This window comes from Electrona antarctica (assembly GCF_951216825.1).
Source record: "Electrona antarctica genome assembly, chromosome: 22".
NCBI classification, from domain to species: domain Eukaryota; kingdom Metazoa; phylum Chordata; class Actinopteri; order Myctophiformes; family Myctophidae; genus Electrona; species Electrona antarctica.
In genome coordinates this window covers 10,038,570-10,061,366 of record NC_136805.1, presented here as the reverse complement: position 1 = coordinate 10,061,366, position 22,797 = coordinate 10,038,570, and the positions used below count along the sequence as shown (strand labels likewise).

Sequence of the window (22,797 nt, the reverse complement as noted above, 5' to 3'; positions counted from 1 at the left end):
CTACAACAGGCCAAGCCGCGTCACACACACACACACACACACACACACACGTTTATATTGCTCCTAAACATTTTGCCAAACATCACACACACACACTCCTATCCTCCTGGTGGAGACCTGTGCCCAGAAGGGCACTTTTTCTAGTTTGTACTGTTGTTTGTTGACAGTGAGAATAGAGCGAATCACTCAGCATGAAAAACTAAAGAATGGAAAGTGAGAAGAATCACTCGGCACATAAACAAAGGAATATGCAAGCAGCGAGCTCATGATGATGTTGTTGTTGTTGTTCTGCTTTCAACTCATGTCCAAGAAACGTCAAGGCATTCTAAAGGACTGGAATTGGTCACACTGCTTTAGATAACCGCTGCGCAATTCATTTCCCTTTGAAAATAATCCCTCGCACTTACGTTTCCCTCTGTTTACTGTGAAAGAAACCGTCCATTCAGCACCTTCGGTAGGGCAGATTAGTGCCTATACAATGGAGGGATAGAGTCTCATCCAATAGATTAATTGTGTCCCATTCTTCTCTCATTGTCATGGATGGGTCCATTTGATCCATGGCCAGGATTCAGTTAGTCCCATATGGCATGGCTTTCACTAGGGACAGATCCCGATACACTTTTTTCATTTCCGATCCGATCCCGATACCACAATTTCTGTGTTAGCCAATACCGATACCGAATACCGATACCAGAGAATAATATATATAGTAATAAAAAAATCATTTTCAACATTTTACTATGTCATTAATGTACCTTAGAGCTGTTGTGTGGAAATAATAAAAAAGTTCCCCCATTATGTGTTTCCTAGAACTAGAGGTCTGAAAAAAATCATTAACATGGTGAAACATCTTGATGATGTCATCAAGATGTGTTTCACCATGTTAACAGCTCTAAGGTATGTTAATGACATAGTAAAATGTTGAAAATGGGTGGTTTTCCCCTTTAAGTCCACCGACCGGGAATAGTGTTGTGTTGTGTTTATAGCAGACGCCTCACTCAAATGTGCACTTGCAGTTTGGGCAACTCGAAAGCAAACTCCACATGCCCCAACATTATATTTACCTGCCATAGTGTCAACCCCTTACCCCTGTGTCGGATCGGTGGTTAGACTGGCATATTTGCCGATACCAATATGACCTAATAAGGGCAGATACGATACTTTTCCGATACCGACAGTATCGGGACATCTCTAGCTTTAACTCTTTCCAACCATTATGTTACTAAAAGGTCTATGAAAATAGATGCTAAGAATCAAGAAGGTTTATTTATTTGTCGCCATACAGGTACAAGCGGTGGCATGGAATTGTGGTAAGGTTTGTAATACTGTTCAAACAACATAACAATAAAGGTAAATAAAGATATAGAGTTTTTTTTTTAAAGCGTACAGTATACTGTATGTAATTTCACAAATTTTGGAAAATAAAAATAAAAACGTGTGCATTTTCTTTTAATTTCCCAAAACGATGCTGTGGTTAATGGCATATTATTTTAATTATCTTAGTGAGATTCAGGTGTTATACAGTACTGAATGCTGTGTTCTGGTTCGGGATGCAAAGCTCTGTTTTTCTACTGTCCACTAATACAAAATGTAATACTGTGAAATCAGATTTGACAGCTTTGTCACCAATCCTTTACACACCCCACCGTGCTGCCTCCTATACAGTAACTGCTGCCTAGTATATTTCCCTTTTCCCGTTAAATCCCCACATCCGTATAAAACGGATTCCAATTTGACTTTCATGGCACCTTACCAGGCCCAAGGGAGACGAGGGTAAACTTGGCTCAATAGTTGCTGCATACAGCGATTCATCATACAGCGCACGGACGTCAATACACCCGAGGCTAATGCCACCGCGCAGTGGAAGACACCCACGCACGTTCGCAAACATCCCAGTCAATTCATAAAAGCCTTCCCCCAGACACATCATAATTAATTAACAGAAGATGAGAATGTGTGTGATGTCTTATGGGGACTGTCTGATAAAGGTCTTTTGAAGCTGGTCATCAAAACATCAGTGGAGTTGAAGGTTGGAATGTGGGAGTGGAAGGAGGGGGGGTTGAATACTCAGGAGTGTTGTGACTCAGTGACTCAGCTACGCTACTGATGTATACTCAAAGTACTCGAAAGTAACTAGCCAAGTACATTTACTCAAGTGCTGAACTTAACTTAATTTAGACCCAAGCTCGATTCTACAAAATGTCTTCTAAATCATGACAGTTTTCTGAAATACATATGATCAGTGGTGCTCAATATTTCATGTCAAGGACCCCCAGAATTATCTGTATTTGGCCGCGGACCCCCATCTGAAAATATGTTGTTCCAGGGACCCCCCAGAAGCAAAGATTTGAGTTAAAAACGTTCGCTCTGAAAGAATATATGTTCAAAGATTTGCGCCACATTTTCACAAAAATAGCAGACCTACAAGCTCGTAGCGTGGCACTCGGTGCCTCGCTATGAGCTTGTAGATCTGCTATTTTTCAATAGCTAAAGTATAACATAATGCTTAAAACACCAACAGGGGTTCCCGCCCAGAATGGGTTTTAAGCACAGTTTTCAGGTAGGCCTACATTTACTTTACTTTTTCAATACTTTACACTTCTTCTCCAGTGAATTTCATTCATTCATTTTTACTTGTAGTAAGGGAAAGTTAGCAAAAGTTGTGGCAAATCTGCAAAATAAAATAAAATAAAAATGCTTACCACTAGCTTTCTTCACAAATGTGTTAATAAAGGTGTCTACTATCACCTCTCAATTTGTTCCAACCCAACTCCCTTAAAAAACTTTGTGACAGCTGCTGAAAGTTGGGGTACCATTACCAACTTATATAAAAGGCAATAAAAAAACTAGGGTGTTTTTATGATTCTGAATCCATTGCAAGCATTGTTTTTTGCTTTTGCACGAAAACCCTCCTTGGGCTAAAAACGGCCATAGCCGTCATCACATTTGGGCAAGTGGCTATGGCCGATGATAACAACCTTATATACCTTATATAGGTTGTTAACTTTCAGCAGCTGTCACAAACTTTCCCAAGGACAAATTGACACTTGTCACTTTGGCTAACTTTCCCTCACTATTGTAACTGTAGTATTTCTGCATTGTGGGTATTGTATTGTAACTTTTTCTTCAGCTAAAAAGTGCTTTTTCATGCCACACAGTAAATCCCACACTAGTGGCAGAGGGTGATGGACGTTTCACACTGCTCACAGCGCACACGTGTAATATGAAGGAATCTCACACTGCTCACAGCGCACACGTGCGCTATAAGGAATTTCACAGCCGGTTTTAAGATGTAAATGTGCGGAAGCATGAGCATCGTTCCAAGTGTATGGATTTATTTAATTATGTATGCATCGGCCTACTTGTATATATGGTAATTTGGATATTACAGGCTGTTCCCCGCTGTGTTCCTTTCTGGTACACAGCAAGGGATGTGTAGTGTACCAGTTAGACCATAAAATGGCAGTAAATATTATGGTAAATGTTCATCACATCGATGATAGGTCTGAGATTATAAATTGAAAAGTACCTGACGAAGACCCGTAAGGGTCGAAACGTTGCACTAAATAAAAACGTCCTGGGAGCAGAGACACAGTGTGCGTCCGGACAACCCTTCCTTTGCATTGTACGTATATTTATGTCCAGCACCTGTAGAAGTTCTGGAGATGTGGAGGTGTTCTTCCTTTTGGATCCCATCTCTGAGATTATAAATTCACATAAAACATATTTGTGATTGACGGATTTGAAAACCATTCTGTAATTGAGCTCCTTGGCCTGCTGGCAGCCTGCTGGCAGCCTGCACAGCCTGGATTCCAGCCTGATTCGCTGCATTCCGTGATTTGATCCAAGATTTGTTTTGTTTGAAGTGACAAACACAGCGAATCAGCTGCGTTCCGTTTTGATTTGATTTGTTTGAAGTGAACGCATGCAGCGAATCATGCCGGAAAACAGGCTAACCTGCACAAGCGTTGATTGGTGTATAGCGGTCTGCAAGATTATCCCCAGACAGACACACACATTGGGGGTACATTGTTTCTAGCTGATCTATAAGCTCAGCTATTTTCATCAAATGTTCCACCTAGAATTGGGATGCTACGGCCCACGTGGATAAATTGACAGTACAGTATAATATGGGCCTGGGCCATGGCTAAGTGGTCCAGGCACCTTGGCTGGTAATCCAGTCTGGCAGTGAGCCGCGGGTTCGACTCTCGATCCCGACGGCCTTTACTGCATGTCTTCCCCCCCATCTCTCTCCCCATTTCCTGTCAGCCTAATGTCTGTCCCTCCATAAAATATATAAAATAAAGGCGAAAGCCACAAAAAACAAAACAAAAAACAGTATAATATGGAAGGAGTGATGCAAATAGCATGCATCCTGCATCCTTAGACTCAGAAAGGACGCAATGACGTCACCCTCTAGGGGTCCTGGGATGCAACAGAGCGCCATCGCAGTCCCGCCCCCTTTCAGAGCGACGAGGGCACCAGGAAATAATTCCCCATTCATTCTTCCCATAGATGTTTTCAAAAGTATTTATTTAAAGATGTTTAAGCCTCGTACAAAGCCAACAGCCGAGTTGACAATAAACTATTTTTTTTGGGGACGAACAAATAATGAGACAGAAGAAAAAATATTTTTTTTTAAAAGTGTTGTACCCTGCCCTTTTTTTCTTCTAATTATTTGTTCGGCCCAAAACAATGGCTCTATTGTAGGGCATTAAGCAACTAGTCGACTAGTTTACTAGTTGACTAGTTGATAAATAAAATTTAAAAAAAAGTTTATTTATTTTTTATTCCTGATTTTGTAGGCCTCAAGATCAGGTTAAAGTCACCAATGTACACAGTTTTTAAATGTACAAATATTTATATTTTTTCTTTTCTTTTCTTTTAATAAATACGTTTATTTTTTATTTTTTAATAGGTAGTTAAACAACTAGTCAACTAGTAAACTAGGCAACTAGTCAACTAGTAAAAATGACTAGAAGTGAATGCCCTAATATACAGTACTCGGTACTGTACTCTAACGTCGTTGAAGTAAGACTCATAAAATGTCCCTGGGATCTAAAAGACTTTTGGACCACAATTCTTATATGAGACGATTTTAAGATGTTATTCTCCATAGAGAAAACCTTCCATGAACCAGGGGATTAGTGAGTGACGTCAGGACTTTGGCGCTCTATAGCTTTTTTTCTATTTCTATTCTACTATGCATACTAAAGGCGTAGTTTTAACAAATAAATCATTAACTAACGGTCTGTGAATCTATGAACTATTTATGAGGCGTAGTTATTAAGTGTTGCCTTGTATTCTTTTAGCAGAAGAGCAAACCATGGCTAAGCTCTTAGCCGTGGTTTAAACACACCAATGCATTCGTTTCCCCTGCAGATGCCATGCAGGCAGCATGCAAGGTTAAACGCCCCCCCATAATACCATTAGTATTACCATGAACTAATACCATTAGTTCTCCTGGTGGGCCGATGTGCTTCTTTCACACTCCTTCCCCCACGGCACCAACATGTATCCCTCTCTCTCCCTGCTGTGTATGCGCTAGCTCTCCATCACACAGACCCCATCTCCCAGGTATACATTTCCCATCTCTAAACCACTCCATCACTCACCCCCAACCTGTCTTTTCCTGTCCTTTAACCCATTTTGGGCGGGAACCCCTTTTGGTGTTTTAAACATTGTTATAATTTAGCTATTGAAAAATAGCAGATCTACAAGCTCATAGCGCGCCACCGAGTGGCGCGCTACGAGCTTGTAGGTCTGCTATTTTTGAAAAAACGTGAAAATATTTAGAAGATTTAGAAGATTTTATTTTAATTTCGAGGTCAGGCCTAAATGTGTTAAACGCACTCTTTCGCAAACCTGGCAGTCTATTAAGTCTCTGCTGTCCTTCCTGCCAATGTCCCTTCTTCATCATGGCCACACCGCCCCACGGTGTCATCCCTCATCCCAACAAGCCATTACTGGCTGTCCTTTTTGCAGTGGTGGAACAAATACTGAAACATTTTACTTAAAGGGATAGTTCAGATTTTTTTAACTTAAGTTGTATGAAATACTTGCCATTAATATAGTGGTTGCAACTGTATTAATTGATTGCCCGAGTCCCGTGGTGGGAGTTCTGCTCTGGTTTTGGTCAATATTAAGTAGTTCCGGTCATTTTGTGGGGGGCACTGGGGCCACGCAGTAAAAGTAGATGAATCCACAAAACGAACGTAATTTGTATTGTTGACCTATTTCTAAAATATTAGCGCGACTTTCGTTCAACTTTGACCCCTCTATCACATGGAACTATTTTTTGGGCGTAGTGATATGGACACAAAAAACATAGTTCTGTGTGATAGAGGGGTAAAAAAATAACGAAAGTTGCACTAATATTTTAGAAATAGGTCAACAATACAAATGACGTTAGTTTTGTGGATTCATTTACTTTTACTGCGTGGCCCCAGTGCCCCCCACAAAATGACCGGAACTACTACCAAAACCAGAGCAGAACTCCCACCATGGGACTCGGGCAATCAATTAATACAGTTGCAACCACTATATTAATGGCAAGTATTTCATACAACTTAAGTTAAAAAAATCTGAACTATCCCTTTAAAAAAAAAATTACTACTAAAAGTAGTAATACCAGCACCACAATAAAAAGTATACAAAACAAAAGTGTACAAAAAAAAAAAAAATAGAAATGTATGTGCCAACTACGAGATATCTCGTAGTTTCCCTCTACAGCAGTTGTATGCCAACCACGAGATCTCGTAGATAAAGCTTTGTATCAAATATGAAACTTTAGCTAAAAATCGACTTTTAAAACTGGCCCGGTTTCTAGGCAACACCTCGCATACCTAGCCTCGCATACGCCTCGCATACCTAGCCTGGTGAAACCACTCCTCCTGCTGGACAACATTTTAATTCCGCCAGAAGGGAGAGTCTGGGCTCTCTCTCGGGCAGAGACGATGTACTAACTACTCCGGTCCAAATCAGACCGGAGCGATATGCGGCCGTATGTGGCCGCTAGAGGCGGGATCAACGCGAGACTGGTGACATATTGAAGCTGTACCACAGTGCAAATGTAAACACAACCTAAGAGGACTACAACTCCAAATTATTATGGAGATATCAGATTTTTGTCCCGCTGCTTCCTGTTCATCGTTTCTGCTTGAGAGAGACCAGATCCAGGCAGGAGGAGGGAACTTGTGAACTCAATACTGCCGCAATCTGGCGGAGTCAGGTTATCGCATACCCCCAGCACCAGGAGGATGTCAGGTTATCGCATACCCCCAGCACCAGGAGGATACGTGCGTGCGCACCCCGTAGGGTCCCATTGAAAGTAGGATCTTCTTTGGCTCTTTTCTCTGAAAAATAGCAGAGAGTGATCAACGTTTTTGCGCTACTCTATGCCGAATTGAAGTGGACTCGGTCCCAGACTTTTTTTTCTTCTCCCTGGAAATAAAAACGTCTGGGTTTCCGAGGCTAATGCTAACATACAGTAAGCCGTTCCTTACAATGGTGGTCTCCGAGCCGGGAAAACGGAAATGAAAGTACCCATATTATGGTGAAAATGCCTTGGCAAACGCTTACTAAAACCCTTTGCTGCCACCGTGTGGCAGACAAAGAGGTTACACATTTTACTAACATAACAGTACTTGGGTAAATGTGCTTAGTTACTTCCCACCATGTCCTCTTTCTTCATCATGCTGCTCTATACAAAGTGTTTTCTTTCGGTGCCGCGCTATGAGCTTGTAGATCTGCTATTTTTCAATAGCTAAAGTACAACATAAATAATGCTTAAAACACCAAATGGGGTTCCCGCCCAGAATGGGTGTTTCAACTGGTCAGCCAAATGAGATATCGGCAAATAAGTGATATTACACTTACTTATATATAATAATAATAATGATTATGTTCTTGAGGTAATTGTTTATCGCCCAAATTCATGAAGCCTAATTTGACCTTTGGGATACACAAATGTACGTTGGGGTATCCAAAAAACGTAGTTACTGCACTTTGGCTTTTGTAGGGCAGCGTGGTCATCATCCCTCATTCTCCTTTTCCTAGTGCATTGTATCCTCCTCCGTATCGTTTCTGTCGGGCAGAAACCTTCTTTTCTCTCAATATTTCAATAGTTTTTTGTGTAAATGATGAATGCCCTACATTGTCATACCACAGTGTCATGTGAACGTCACAGTTTGCATCTGAACTTTGACAATTAAAGAAATTCAAAAGCAGCCGAGTTGAAAGTGGTTATTAACCCATTTTGAGCGGGAACCCCTTTCGGTGGTTACATACATTATGTTATAATTTAGCTATTGAAAAATAGCAGATCTACAAGCTCATAGCGCGCCACCGAGTGGCGCGCTATGAACTTGTAGGTCTGCTATTTTTGAAAAATCGTTAAAATGTGCCTCAAATCTTTCAGAAATTGTCATGATTTAGAAAATATTTTTTTTAAATTTCGACGTCGTTAAAATGTGCCTCAAATCTTTCAGAAAATTGTCATGATTTAGATTTTTTTTTTAAATTTCGACGTCAGGCCTGAATGGGTTAAAGTGTCTGTGTTCTCTACTGAACTCCAACAGTTTTGGACATACGTTTCCCGCCGACACCGACATTACGCTACTTAATTACGGTAGTTAAATCCTCAGTTTTAGCCCTCCTGAGGAGCGCGGAACAGAACTGAGCTGGCAGAGATGGATGAGGTGCAATTATAACGGCAGACGGAGATAAAGAGCCACCATTATCTCTGTGAAATAATTATCAGTTACAGGCGTGCCGGTGCGACTCTCCCAAAGTCAGCGCCTGTCAGTCAAACCGTCTGCAAGTTGCCCTTTCTGGGCGAGGTGACTCAGGTGAGCGGTGTGCAAACAACAAAGATAGGACCTGTGATGCATTATGTATGAATGCTCACTTCACTTCCTTCCTCTCTTACATCACATTGCAGAACACTATCTATCCCCCATGGGTTTGGTACATCAATGTCAGATTTGTACATTTGATCAATTCTCGTATTAAATAAATGTCAACCTAACCTATGCATGTCATTATACGCAAAAATGTTACATAGCTGCAAGCTTGTTAAGATGATGGTGGCAGAGTGTGCCTCTGGTGTTAATTAAAGACCAGTTCATTGTGGTCAGCATGTTGAATCCTCCAGAGATATACAGTACCTGACTTTTCCCAAGACACAGGCTAAGTGGCTCTTCCCTGTGCCTCTGCAACAGTCTCAGATACCTTGGGCCTGAACCAGATGTGGGTCACTCTCAACATCAAATGTATAAAGCACGTTGCAGTACTTTTTCCTCCTGTCTACATGTCGAAGTGTCCTTGGGCAAGACACTGAACCCCAAATTGCTCCCGATGTGCTGGTTGGTACCTTGCATGGCTTCCGCTGCAATCGGTATATGAATGTGTGTGTGTGAATGTGTGTGTGAATGTGTGTGTGAATGGGTGAATGTAATGCACAATCTATGTAAAGCGCCTTGGATATGTGCACCATTTATTTACAATAGTAGGGAAAGGCTATCTAGTGGCAATAGACTGTAATAGCAGTTTCTGATTACAAAATGTTACAGCCGTCATCTCGACCAATAATGCGACCGCATGGCCACGTTAAAATTAATTTGACGGTAAAATCGAGTACCTTGGTTTTTGTCGAGGACATAAACCGTCGTTTACACATGTGGAAACCGCCCAACCTTACTAGTCCTAAAATCGCTAAAACGAAAGAAAGCTGCAGCAAATGAAAACAAATCTAACAGTCATCTTTTACAATCTCAAATAACAACCTAAAACATGAACCTTGGTTGAAAAGATATATACTAAATCGAGCTCTGTGGAAGAATTGAATTCTCTCCCTCTGCCTCTGTCTGTCAGTCAGTGTCTGTACCCATTCTCGCGCACTCGCTTGTAATTCAACTAGCGGGGTCCACTGCAGGGTTTGAGGGTTCAATCGGTTGTGTGTGCTGTCGTTGTGTGTGCTGTCGATTCTATGTTCGGTGGTGCAGGAAGGCTCGGCCTGACCGGAGGGAGATCAGGCAGCAGGCGGCGGACTGCAGTGCATCTCATTATACCAAACGTCCTTCAGCAGCATGTCGGCACTATTTACAGGGAAGGTTCTGTGGGAGGTGGCGTGTGGAGACTCAGGCAGTGTTGGGAAAAGTACTCCACTTAACCAGACAGTGGCCTTGTGGTTAGAGTGTCCGCCCTGAAACTGGGAGGTCGGGGTTCGATCCCCGGCCGGGTCATACCAAAGACTGTAAAAATGGGACCCAATGCCTCCCTGCTTGGCACTCAGCAACAAAGGGTTGGATTGGGGGGTCAAATCTACTAATCAAATGATTCCCGAGCGCGGCACGGCTGCAGCTCACCGCTCCTTGCCTGCGGCTCACCGCTCCAAGAGATCAAGAGGTCAAATGCGGAGAACAAATTTCACTGCGGTAACGCGTTTGACAAATCGTATGACTTTGACTTTGACTCACGTTTTTCACTTAACACTTCAAGTGCGCCGTTGTTTTTTAGCTAGAGTGCCCAGCAGATGAGGCAGATTTTACTCTGAAAAGCCCCGCCTTCCATTTCCCCTCAAAACTGCGAGGTATAATCTGCCATTACTACTTCGCGCAGTCACATCTCAACTCTCTCTAGAGGCGTTTATATTCCAAACGAGATGATTGGTTAAGTCAGAAGTTATGACAGAATATTGCCATTTTATCAAAACCATGGAGAGCGCCGTAGATTAAGTAAAAGTATCAATACTGCAATGTAGAAATACTAGTACCAAAAATAGAAACTACTCATTATCCAGAATGTCCCATTATCCAAGTGTTCTAATGTGTAAAATATATTTAAAAAAACAATGGCCGAAATGCATTTAGGGCTGAATTGGTTAATGCATGTTTTGTAATAATAGTCATAGTGACTATCTATAAAGTAACTAGTAAACAAGTTGTCAAATGTTGTGGAGTAAAAGATGTATAGTAGGAGTACAATGACTGAGATTTGGAAATACTCCAGAAAGGTCAAAGTACATCAACTTGAAAGAGTCCTTGGCTCAGGCTGATTAAAGACACGGGCGGGAGAGGGAGACGGGGAGACTACAAACAAGTAGATGAGATGGAGCGAAGGAAGATAAGGGGAACAGAGTGAGATAGAGAGAGAGAGAGAGAGAGAGAGAGAGAGAGAGAGAGAGAGAGAGAGAGAGAGAGAGAGAGAGAGAGAGCGAGAGCGAGAGAGAGAGGAGGAGGTAAGTGGAGATGTACTGTATAGGGCAAAGTTAGACAGTGACAGGATTGCTGATTGTGAGGTTTAGTTTAGAGAGAGGAAGTGATACTGTCAGTTGGACCAGGCTCTGAGGCCCCATGATTGAACTTTGAAATTTGTCTGAAGTCTAGATCAAACCAAAGAGACATGACATGACAAAAACGTTTTACTTATATTACACCAGATTTGTATTCTGTCGTACGATGGCCTTGCACGCAGAAAATAGCCACTTTACAAGCTCACAACGTGTCACATCTGTGATGCGTTGTGAGCTCGTGGATTAGCTACTTTGGTTGTGCAACACCATCGTACACGACAACGTATAAATTAAGTATTAGAACATTGCGGACAAAAGGGCAGTGGTCTGAACTCTGAATTTCCCTTGGGGCAACTTGACCGATATGAATCCAAGGAGAAAGAAAAAGCAAGCAAAAAAGTAAAACGCAATCTGACGATCTGACTCAATTTTGGGTTTTTCCCTCAGGTGTACTTTTCAAGCCCCCCTGTAATAAATCTGAGGATCCCCTAGGGGTCCAAGACCCCCTGTCGAAGACTCCTGATCTAAGTAAAGTCAGTGTAACATATAGTATGTCCTGGTATCAAACCAAAACGAATTGAGGATTAAGACTAAAGGTCCTTACACACTGGCGAAATAGCGATGTGATTTATTCGTGCAAATAATTTGCTTTTTTTAAAAACCTCTGGTGTCGAATTTTGCAGACATTCGCTGGCGAATGCTACACCTCTGACCAATCACAATGCAGCCCAAACTGCGTTTTTGTCTATAAACAGCGGCGTACCGTACCGTAGTTGTGAACAGAGCAGCAGCCGGCCCGGCCCGGCCCGGCCCTGCAGCTCTGCCAGGTGGGGGGAGCACAGCAGTCAGCAGCACACTGCTCCTTTCCTCCCCTCCTACAGCTCTGTTGGGGGGGGGGGGGGCACTGGGGGGGGGGGGGGGGGGGGGGGGGGGGGGCACTGGGGGGGGGGGGGGGGGGGCACTTGTGTGCTAGCAGCAATGAGCAATGGGCTCCGCCAAACTTTGGTCAACTCAACTGTCATTGTATCTCTGCATGTATTTATAATTTTAATTTACCGACGGGCACGGGGTGGGTGGCCGACTGGCCGTGGATCCCAAATGATACCAGTGACATAAAGGAGGAGGAGAGGAGTGGCGAATATATTTCACATTTTCAGGTCGTTTATTCGCGTCGTCACATCGCTAATTCACCAATGCGTAAAGACCGTTAGACTTAAATTTATTACATTCTTTGTACATGATTAAGAATGTACAGGCAAAAATCACTTAAGTGGATTTACCCATAACAATGCCCAGGCCTATTCCTTACTCAGTTCAGAATCAAGCATTTTATGAACCATAATACAGTTTCTCTAGACTAGGTCAGGGGTTCTCAACGTTTTAGGCTGGGGACCCCCATAAATGCTTTAAGGCCTATTCATAGTCTGGATTTTCGGTGGTGAGGTGACCACCGGAGCTTAAATAACGTTGAGCGGTGGTGAGTAAAAACAGAGAGAAGGGCTGGAGCGGTGGTTTGCTCTTCACCGCGGCTTGTGACGTCATGTTGTAGTTCGGTGGTCACCTCACCACCGAAAATCCAGACTATGTATGAGCCTTTAGCCATGTCTCGTGACAGGTGTAGGTGGTGGTGGTCACCTGCTCGTGGCTCCACAGTCCGGTTTCCATTGGGGTCCATGAAGATGAATCTTCCTCCAGTGAAGTCAGAGCCATAATCGGACAGGTACAGCAGGGATGTGTAGTCAAAGGAACCGTAAGTCACCTGCGACATGACGAGACGAGTACATCAAAAGAACGAAGAAGACGGAGAATGTAATGTCTGAGTTACTTAAAACCTAGTCTCATAGACTGTTGACTCTGTCAAATTCAAAGGAAAAGAGGCGAGGGCGCTGTTTTTCCTACATTAATGTGACTAAATTTGACTGAGGGACTGCCATTGGACTTTTTTGAATTTCCGTTTTTTCATGTCATATGAAATCAGGGAATCATATAGCTTCAAATTGACATATTGGTTGTTCAGTTTGACCCACCAGTTGTGGAGATATGGCTTATAGAGTAATGTCTTGCAGAAAACGAAAGCGAGTTGAGAAAACAGGCTTGAAAGGTTCATTTCTGTGGTCTCTAACATTACACCTAGTTACATGTTTAAGCATTTATTTCATATTTACATTCAACAGAACAAGTGTGAATTGCAGAGAAAGGCTTTTTAATAAGGGAGCTGTAGCCAAGAGGCACCAGCAGATATTACAATCAGGAAAAAATATGTATATATATTACAAGTGTCCCTCAAAAGAAGCAACAATAGCTGATATACAAGCTCACAGTGCATTGCATTGTGATGTTTTGTGAGCTTGTAGATCTGTTATTTTCGCTACTTTTGAAAAAATGTGCAGTGAAAGTGGTATTTCTGTGTGTTTCATACATATTTAACCATTGAAAAGTATTAACAAGAGCGTGTGACAAAATAATAACTACAGGTTCTTGTTTAACCCATTCTTGGTGTTTTAAGAATTATGTTACACTTTAGCTATTGAAAAATAGCAGATCTACAAGCTCATAGCGCGCCACCGAGTGGCGCGCTACGAGCTTGTAGGTCTGCTATTTTTGAAAAATCGTGAAAATGTGGCGCAAATCTTTGAATATATATTCTTTCAGAGCGAACGTTTTTAACTCAAATCTTTGCTTCTGGGGGGGGGGGGGTCCCCTGGAACAACATATTTTCAGATAGGGGTCGGTGGCAAAATACAGATAATTCTGAGGGTCCTTGACATGAAAAAGGTTGAGCACCACCGACATAGAAACATGGCTTTTTTCAGAAAACTTGATTTTCATGATTTAGAAGACATTTTTGTAGAATCGTTCTCAGGTCTAAATGGGTTAACCCATTCTGGACGGGGACCCCTTTTGGTGTTTTAACTAAGCATTATGTTATACTTTAGCTATTGAAAAATAGCAGATCGACAAGCTCATAGCGCGCCACCGAGTGGCGCGCTACGAGCTTGTAGGTCTGCTATTTTTGACATTTTGTAGAATCGTTCTCAGGTCTAAATGGGTTAATCCATTTGTTGACATGCAAGGTTTCCGCCTGACAGCGATGGAACAAACATGCCATGCACGCTCCGCATATCGCCACCATCCTCCTGGTGATTGATGTGCGACTCTAAATCAATGAACTTAGTCATCTGGATGATACAGTAAGTGACTTAGAGATAATACCACATTAGACAAGCCGACAGCTTGAGATGGATCTAGCCAACACGCCTAGCCATGCAGCAATAAATACACTGACAAGGAGTCGAACATGTAATTGTAAAGAGAACTATGACTGCGGCGCCGGCGGGGACCGTAATTCTGGTGGAGGACAAGTGGGATTAGCTGAGCAGTGGTGTAAAGTAACTAAGTAGTACTTTTACTTTTACTCAAGTACTGTACAATTCTGAGGTATTTAAAAAAAAAATTGCCAATTTCCTGTGATGTTACTTCTACTCCACTACATCTTATAGAGGCCAATATTGTACTTTTATACGCCATTAAAATTATTTGAAAACTTTAGTTACTAGTTACTTTGTAGATTTTTATTATTATTATTATTATTATTATTATTATTATTATTATTATTATTATTATTAAAAACTATAAAGTAGCCCCTTCAGCTGTATGTACATTTCGGCCATTTGAAAATAATCGATCTACTATTATCTAGATCTGCCATTTTCTAATTATTTTTATACATTTGAAATATTGTGAAACGGGACTTTCTGCATAAAGACTACTTTCTACTTTTGGTACTTTAAGTACATTTTGCTAACAACACTGTTGTAACTTTTACGCAATACATTTTGACTTTTACTTGTAACAGAGTATCTCTATATTGTGGTATTGATTACTTTTACTTAAGTAAAGATTAAAGAATGTGAGAACTTCTTCCGTCAGTGTTATCCAATATCTGACGAGCGACATTGCTGGAACCGGTCCATGCATCCTCTGGGGTCAACAGTTATGTCTGCGCCGCATTGATTTGTGGAGCTAAAGAACACTGTAACAGTCTCATAACGTTGCAAAGATTATTCCCCACCATGAACGACGGAAAGGGGGCACTTTCCCTGCTACCTTGTGACTGCCACCATGACACCACATCAGCAATATGAGTCATGGGAGAAAAGATACCACCAAAGATGTTAGAAGGCATTTACATTTAACCCATTCTGGGCGGGAACCCCTTTTGGTGTTAGCATTATGCTATGCTTTAGCTATTGAAAAATAGCAGATCTACAAGCTCGTAGCGCGCCACTGAGTGGCGCGCTACGAGCTTGTAGGTCTGCTATTTTTGAAAAATCGAAGAACGACTGACATAGAAACATAGCTTTTTCAGAAAACTGTCAGGATGTAGAAGACATTTTTAGAATCTGATCTCAGGTCAGAATGGGTTAAATGAGGGCTGGGTTAGCCAATTAGCCTAAAAATGGATGCAGACAGATGGGCGGGAGACTGGGGGGATTTTAGATTAAAAAGCTCCCATCTGTCAAGGGGCAGGAGGAGAGGATGATGTGAGGTATATTAATATGCCCGAGAAACTCAGGGGAGACGGGGCTGTGAGCAAAGGCACATGCAGGTAATGTTCCAAGACATAATTTATAGAAGCAAAACGAACAGATACTGATCCCCTTGGGTCAAATTCAGGTGCCGTAGCAACACCATCGAGTCCTGGAAAAACAAACGAGTAGAATAGAATGCATAGATAGAAATGCTGAGCACGCCCGGTTTCTTCGATTTTGGATGAGGATGGCAAGAGGAAATTATGGAAATGATTATGAAAGGTTAATTATTGTGGCATGATTGGCAGAAGCTTTAGTCACTGGCTCAGATGACCCTTATCCGTATTCACCGCATGTGGCGCACGCACGCACACAATAACACTAGGGATGAGAATATTGATGGGAGAGGTGAGGCGTAATGAGATTTACAGAAACAAGTTGCCTTGAAGGGAGGGGAATCCCTCTCGGATTCAAAATGTGTAAAAACATCCGCATTTATGAGCATGAACATCTCTGTCAAAATATGTGCCTGGTCTGGTCTCCTCTCTTAACAAAGCAGAAAACAGATATGAATAGAGGGTATGCGCATGCATAAAGTGAGTGGCAAAGTGAGTTTAACGTTGTTTAATGCAACCATATAGGACTTTTCTGTTTGGATGTATGGGCTGTCAAGGCCAGAAAGTAGGTTTTTGACACAGTCAGTAGGCGTTTCCAAATAACTTCCGGGTATGATGATGTCACGCGCATTTTCATATACCGGTAGTCCATATGAAAAATCTGGAGATGCTTCACACACAATGAAGTAAATGAACAGCCGGCCTGGGCCATGGCTCAGTGGTCCAGGCACCTTGGCTGGCAATCCAGTCTGGCAGTGTGCCGCGGGTTCGACTCCCAAACCCGACGGCCTTTACTGCATGTCTTCCCCCCATTTCCTGTCAGCCTACTGTCTGTCCCTCCATAAAAAAATATAAAATAAAGGCGAAAGCAAAAAAAATTAACAGCTAAGGATGGCAAATGCTACTGAACTGTTTTATGTTTTTTTTGTTGTTTGATTTTTGTAACCCATTTTTTCACCCAGTGTCAATTATCTAATGTAATCCTGGGCGCTACACTTCCTCTGCCAACCTGGGGGCGCAGTGGACTGACCTCATGCCTCCTTCTATGCATGAGTAGTCCAAGCTGCCTCTTTTCACCTGACAGGGGAGAGTTTCACCGGCCGGGCGTAGCGTGTGGAAGGAACACGTTATTCCAACCAGTTCCTTTCCCCTCCATCAGGCTCCCCGGCTGGCCAGGGGGAGGTAGTTTAGAGACCAGGATTACAGCATTTTTTTGTGAAGGTACCTAGGGGACACGGGGAGAACATGCAAACTCCACACAGAGCCACACACTCGGGTATGGGCACTGATGAGGAGAGAACACGCCCCCCAGCGCCCACAGCGGAAATTGAACCCAGGACCTTCTAGCTGAACTGTTAACTGTGGATATTTCTGGGCGTAAGGGTGACGGTGTGATATACAGTACATTTTTAAACAATGACCCTTAGATGGCTTAGACTAGATGTACTGAACAGAAAAGTTTCACTTTTCAAACTGTGTGAGGACTGTGAGAAAATTCCCTACGCCGTTGTTGAGAGCAGTGTTCATTTTGACAGCATCATTTAATTTTGTTTTAGTCATCCTCCCACAAGGGCTTTGAATAAAATACATTTTCCTTTTTGACATATTTTTGTAGTGGTTGCCAGACTAAAATTGCCAGACTTTGTTATTTATAAAAGTACCCCCAAAAGTTTGACGGACTACTTGTCCCACAGTTTTTGCAGCATGCACTCGAGCCATACTGTATGTCAAATCAGGGTCCCTGTGAAGTCATGTGTGTCATCATCATCATACTGTACTTAGCGAGCTACTCGAGCAACCACACTTGCAATTTTCCAAAATTGCGAATTTTCTCAATTTTATTTAGTTTTCGTCTGTGAAAAAAGGCTAGTCGACGCACAGTTTTCGTCATCGTTTTAGCCGACAAAAGTCACACCGGCTGAGAGCAACGGCTGTGTTGTCTGCCGCTCTGTGTGTTTCGTGCTAGGTCTGTTACCTTATCCACGTGTGGGTGCCAGTACTCGTCGTGTGTCATCTTGGCTGAGGTGCTATTGATTCTGGAGAAGAAGGTGGGCTTAGTGAGATACATCAGGGACGGGTCCAAACCAAACGTCTCGGCTATCACCGCCTGGATACGGCTACGCACATTTCTAAGAAGTGGAAAGCAGACACACATGAAACTAAAGTTACTTTAGTTACAATTCTATATTGCCCTATAAAAAACGTTTTTTATGTTTTGTCTCGTAGTGTAATGATGTGCTTCACTGCCTGTCTATAAAGTAAGTAAATAAAGCAAAACCGGTCAGGCCACACTTACTACATAATGAGACAGAAACCTACTGACATTTGACATGTCGAGTCAACATCAGATGTGGTGAATGAACACAGGAACTGGAATATATCCAATGGGCATCATTTATAGACACTAAGACTGTGATACACCAGGCCAGGGAACGTTGGCAATTGCATAACAACATTATGGCAACATTTTACAGGAGAAATCTCTGATAAGAAGAAAGATACGCCCGCACACTGAGGGCTCCATTTTTGTCTCATCTTTCTAAAGCCACTATTTGGGGATTTAGGAGTGGGGAAAGGGTGTTCCCCCACTAAAGTTGGTATTTTGGTTACCTGTCTAAATCCCTTAAACACCTCCGCTACCCGTTATATTATGCATAGGTGTGGTTTGGGCGTTACAATAATTAAATCATATTTAACCAATCACCAGTCCACGTGCCATTGCCTTTAATAGATCCCTTATCCGTTGCCCGTTAGTGCTATATTGCTTCATAGCCTTACGTTCTATAGCCCATGGAAGAGTGTTGCGTTGCGGACAGAGAAAGCTCTTATATTCGTAATTTTCGGGCAGCGGCTGAATTGCGGGCCGCGCTGTGGGTAAAGTCGGAGACAAAATTGGAGCCCTGAGTATCTGCTCGGTACATGAGCTTTACTTTTATTAAACCATTTAGACCTGAGCTTGATTCTACAATTTTTTTTAGATATCTTTCTTCTTAGGTATATTCAGTGATTTCCTCTAATTCAAATATCACTTGTTTTTTTTGTTTTGTTGTGATAATCCTCCCTGCCATAGAGTGTGCTGACCATATAAGGAGTTCCTCCCTGTCCCCCCGAAAAACCTTAGGTTTCGTTTTTGGCTAGGTGGCCCAGCCTTCATCCAATCAGGATAGATAGAGAGGGGCCTTCCGCCAATCATGATCGGGCGGGGGCGGGCCTTGGTGTGTGTGCTGTTGGCCTGTCGCATGTCACCCCACTGTAGTGCGTGCATGTGCACATCTTGTTACCGGGCGGACCGGGTGTTTTCCAAATCACTGACTGAATGCTCCTTTAAGTTATCATTGATGTCCACTGGCCTACGCACCTGTTCATACGCCTTAGGTGTGCAAAAACTTTTTTCTACAGGAGAAATCTCCACATTTCTATATGAATGTATAGTTCATACTGGAAGATGTGTTGGCTCTTTTATAGTACCAAAAAGATGCTAGGGGTGTGTGTGTGTGTGTCCTTTACTGTACTGTACTGTACATGACTACATGTCCTTCGTGAGGGCAAAATAAATCAAATTAATGCTTTTCTATGCAGTTGGAATTTCTATATTAAAACACGAAGCCAGCCATAAACGAGGACACGACACCACACACAGCAGTTTGTCATTGTAACATCCGGTTACGGATATTTGGCTCCTCAAAGTAAGTGTTACGCGCGATAAAACCTTGGCAATACGCTATCGAGGAATAATGCTGGCGGGAAATGGGATAATATTGTGCCAAAACACAATGACCCTTATGGGTCCATTTTACACTCTCAGAGTTAAATCAACACTCAGGATTTGGCGGTGTACCTAATGGGTAATGGAGTTACGGTTTAAACATGGCCTGTCAAACAAAGTCAATCAGTCACCTGTAAAGCTCAAAATCCTCTGGTGTGAATACGTCCCCGATCTGCTCCCCAAAGTACCTGTGACCACATCCACAACACAGAGCCACACGCACGCCACGGCCACACAGAGGACCACATCCACAACACAGAGCCACACGACACGGACACAGAGGACCACATCCACAACACAGAGCCACACGACACGGACACAGATGACCACATCCACAACACAGAGCCACACGACACGGACACAGATGACCACATCCACAACACAGAGCCACACGACACGGACACAGATGACCACATCCACAACACAGAGCCACACGACACGGACACAGATGACCACATCCACAACACAGAGCCACACGCACGGACACAGATGACCACAGCCACAACACAGAGCCACACGCACGGACACAGATGACCACATCCACAACACAGAGCCACACGACACGGACACAGATGACCACATCCACAACACAGAGCCACACGCACGGACACAGATGACCACAGCCACAACACAGAGCCACACGCACGGACACAGATGACCACATCCACAACACAGAGCCACACGCACGGACACAGATGACCACATCCACAACACAGAGCCACACGACACGGACACAGATGACCACATCCACAACACAGAGCCACACGCACGGACACAGATGACCACAGCCACAGACCACCATCAACAGACACGGACCGCCACAGACACAGATGACCACGCACAATCACAGACACATACATGGACAACAGTAGACACGTTAAACAAGTCACAAACTCACACAGTGAAAGAGACAGTCCCAGACAGGGGCAGGCAGACAGGAAGGGAACAGAGCGAAACAGAACCATTAGCATACAGTACCATACCGAGTATGGCACAGATATTCAAGTGGGCACGCCAGACGCCAACCCTGCCATTCAAACATGGTGGGGTAGGAAACATCCGACTGCTCTGTCTGACGTTCCCAGACAGAGGATTGGCATCCATCAACTTTTTCAGTTGGAACCAGCTGAACGTCCCTGTTCAATGGGCCAGGAAGTATAAAGTATAAAGAAAGAACAGAATGGAGGACAGATATGGTGAAAGGGTTAGAGACAGGGAGACGGAGATGGAGAAAGAGCCAGGAGACATTCTTGTAGCCAGAGTTCTTGACTCCCCCTAATGGATGAAACATTGACTGCGACTGGCTTTGGGCCACAGTGACCTATATTGCCATGCGACACATAAAGGCCTGTCACAATTATTACATAATATCCTAATCGCAATTATTTGAGATAATCCCAATTATTTTTGCATAATCGTTGAAAAAATGATTTTCATCATTTTCAAACATTTTCCAAAAATAGCAGATTTACAAGCTTATACAGCACATCACAAAGTGACGTGTTGCTGTTGAAAGTTGAAAATATAAGTCTCAGTAATTTATCTGCCCTGTGCAATTTGTAATTATGAAGCCTACAAACCAAAAATAAATCAAATTTGTATTGATATGTTCCAGACAGTGTTCGAGGCCAAAAACACAATGAAATCGTTAAATTATTATTAAATGCAATTATTTATGTGACAATGAATCGCCAACTGAAATTTGTAACCGTGGCAGCCCTGGTGACACACCGTCTTCTCTACATGTAACTCAACTCAACTCATGGGACCCTGACGAAGGCTTGTAGCCGAAACGCGCTTTGCCATGCCATTACAATAAAGGCTTTTTTTCACTTGACTGGAACAGAGTTTGTTTGGTTTGAACCCTCGCCAACGAGCACCTGTTTTCAGTTCACAACTACAAGGACCACGGCAGCGCTTCTTTCCTCTATTCAACTCAACTCAACTTTATTCATATAGCACATTTAACGTCACAAAGTCAACCAAAGTGCTGCACAGGTGAAAAGAAAAACAAGGGGCGAACAATGCAATATAAACAAACATTAAAACATATAAACAGGCAGTAGAAAAACAAAAGCAACAACAGCAAAAGCAAAAAGTGCAAAAAAAACAAAACAACAACTAGCAAGCATATGTTTACAGTGAGGGAAAGTGGGGCTACATCAGCTTTCATTAAAAGCCATGGAGAAAAAATGAGTTTTTAGCAGGGATTTAAAAATATTTATTGCCTGGGCGGCTTTGATATGTAGCGACAAGCTATTCCAGAGCCTGGGGGCAGCTGCCGCAAAGGCCCGGTCACCCTTAGATCTTCTATTGGTCGCTAGCACCTTCAACTGTAGCTAATCGGCCGACCTTAAAACTCTGGGTGGGTTATAACTGGAAATGAGCTCAGCAATGGACGAGGGTGCTAGCCCATTTCCAATAATGGCATGGCAAAGATTCCATTCTGACCTGAGATCAGATTCTAAAAATGTCTTCTACATCCTGACAGTTTTCTGAAAAAGCTATGTTTCTATGTCAGTCGTTCTTCGATTTTTCACGCCACTCGGTGGCGCGCTATGAGCTTGTAGATCTGCTATTTTTCAATAGCTAAAGCATAACATAATGCTAACACCAAAAGGGGTTCCCACCCAAAATGGGTTAAAACCACCAAGTCTGGTTATAGATATGAAAGAGAAATGCTCCAGATAAAATCTGGGAGACTGGGACTGAATGACAGTAGTTTGTCCTGTTCCCTCAGAGGTCCAACAAAGTGGGCAAAGAGAGACTAGCGGAACCAGCATCAACAGGACCAACAATTAATGAAACAATAAACTATACTCATTGTTTCAATTTGTTTGGTATCCCTGTGGCCTGTGGGATGCAAACAAGACTAGTTGTCAAGACACACATTGGTAGAGGAACAGAAAAAAATGGATAAACTATGTGACGTACCTGTAAATGTTAACAAACTGTTTTCCCATCGACAGTGCTCCAGAGTGTAGGTCCAGGATCGAGGCCTGAAGTAAATGAAAAACACATGAATTTGTCCCGAGTACAAATACTTGGAACTAACGAAATAATAATAGCGGAACTGAAAATAAAGAGGGC

At 42.7% G+C, this 22,797-nt stretch overlaps 1 protein-coding gene across 1 annotated transcript in view; it reads right to left on the bottom strand.

Moving 5' to 3' along the window:
* ogfod3 (2-oxoglutarate and iron dependent oxygenase domain containing 3) overlaps positions 1–22,797 on the bottom strand; it is a 32,438-nt gene that overhangs the window by 2,415 nt on the left and 7,226 nt on the right. Inside the window, exons 5-8 of the mRNA XM_079493485.1 lie at positions 22,642–22,706; positions 19,839–19,895; positions 17,917–18,070; positions 12,929–13,052 (exon numbers count right to left, since the gene is read on the bottom strand). Coding sequence (XP_079349611.1) covers positions 12,929–13,052; positions 17,917–18,070; positions 19,839–19,895; positions 22,642–22,706 — 400 coding nt within the window. The remainder of the gene's footprint in view (positions 1–12,928; positions 13,053–17,916; positions 18,071–19,838; positions 19,896–22,641; positions 22,707–22,797) is intronic.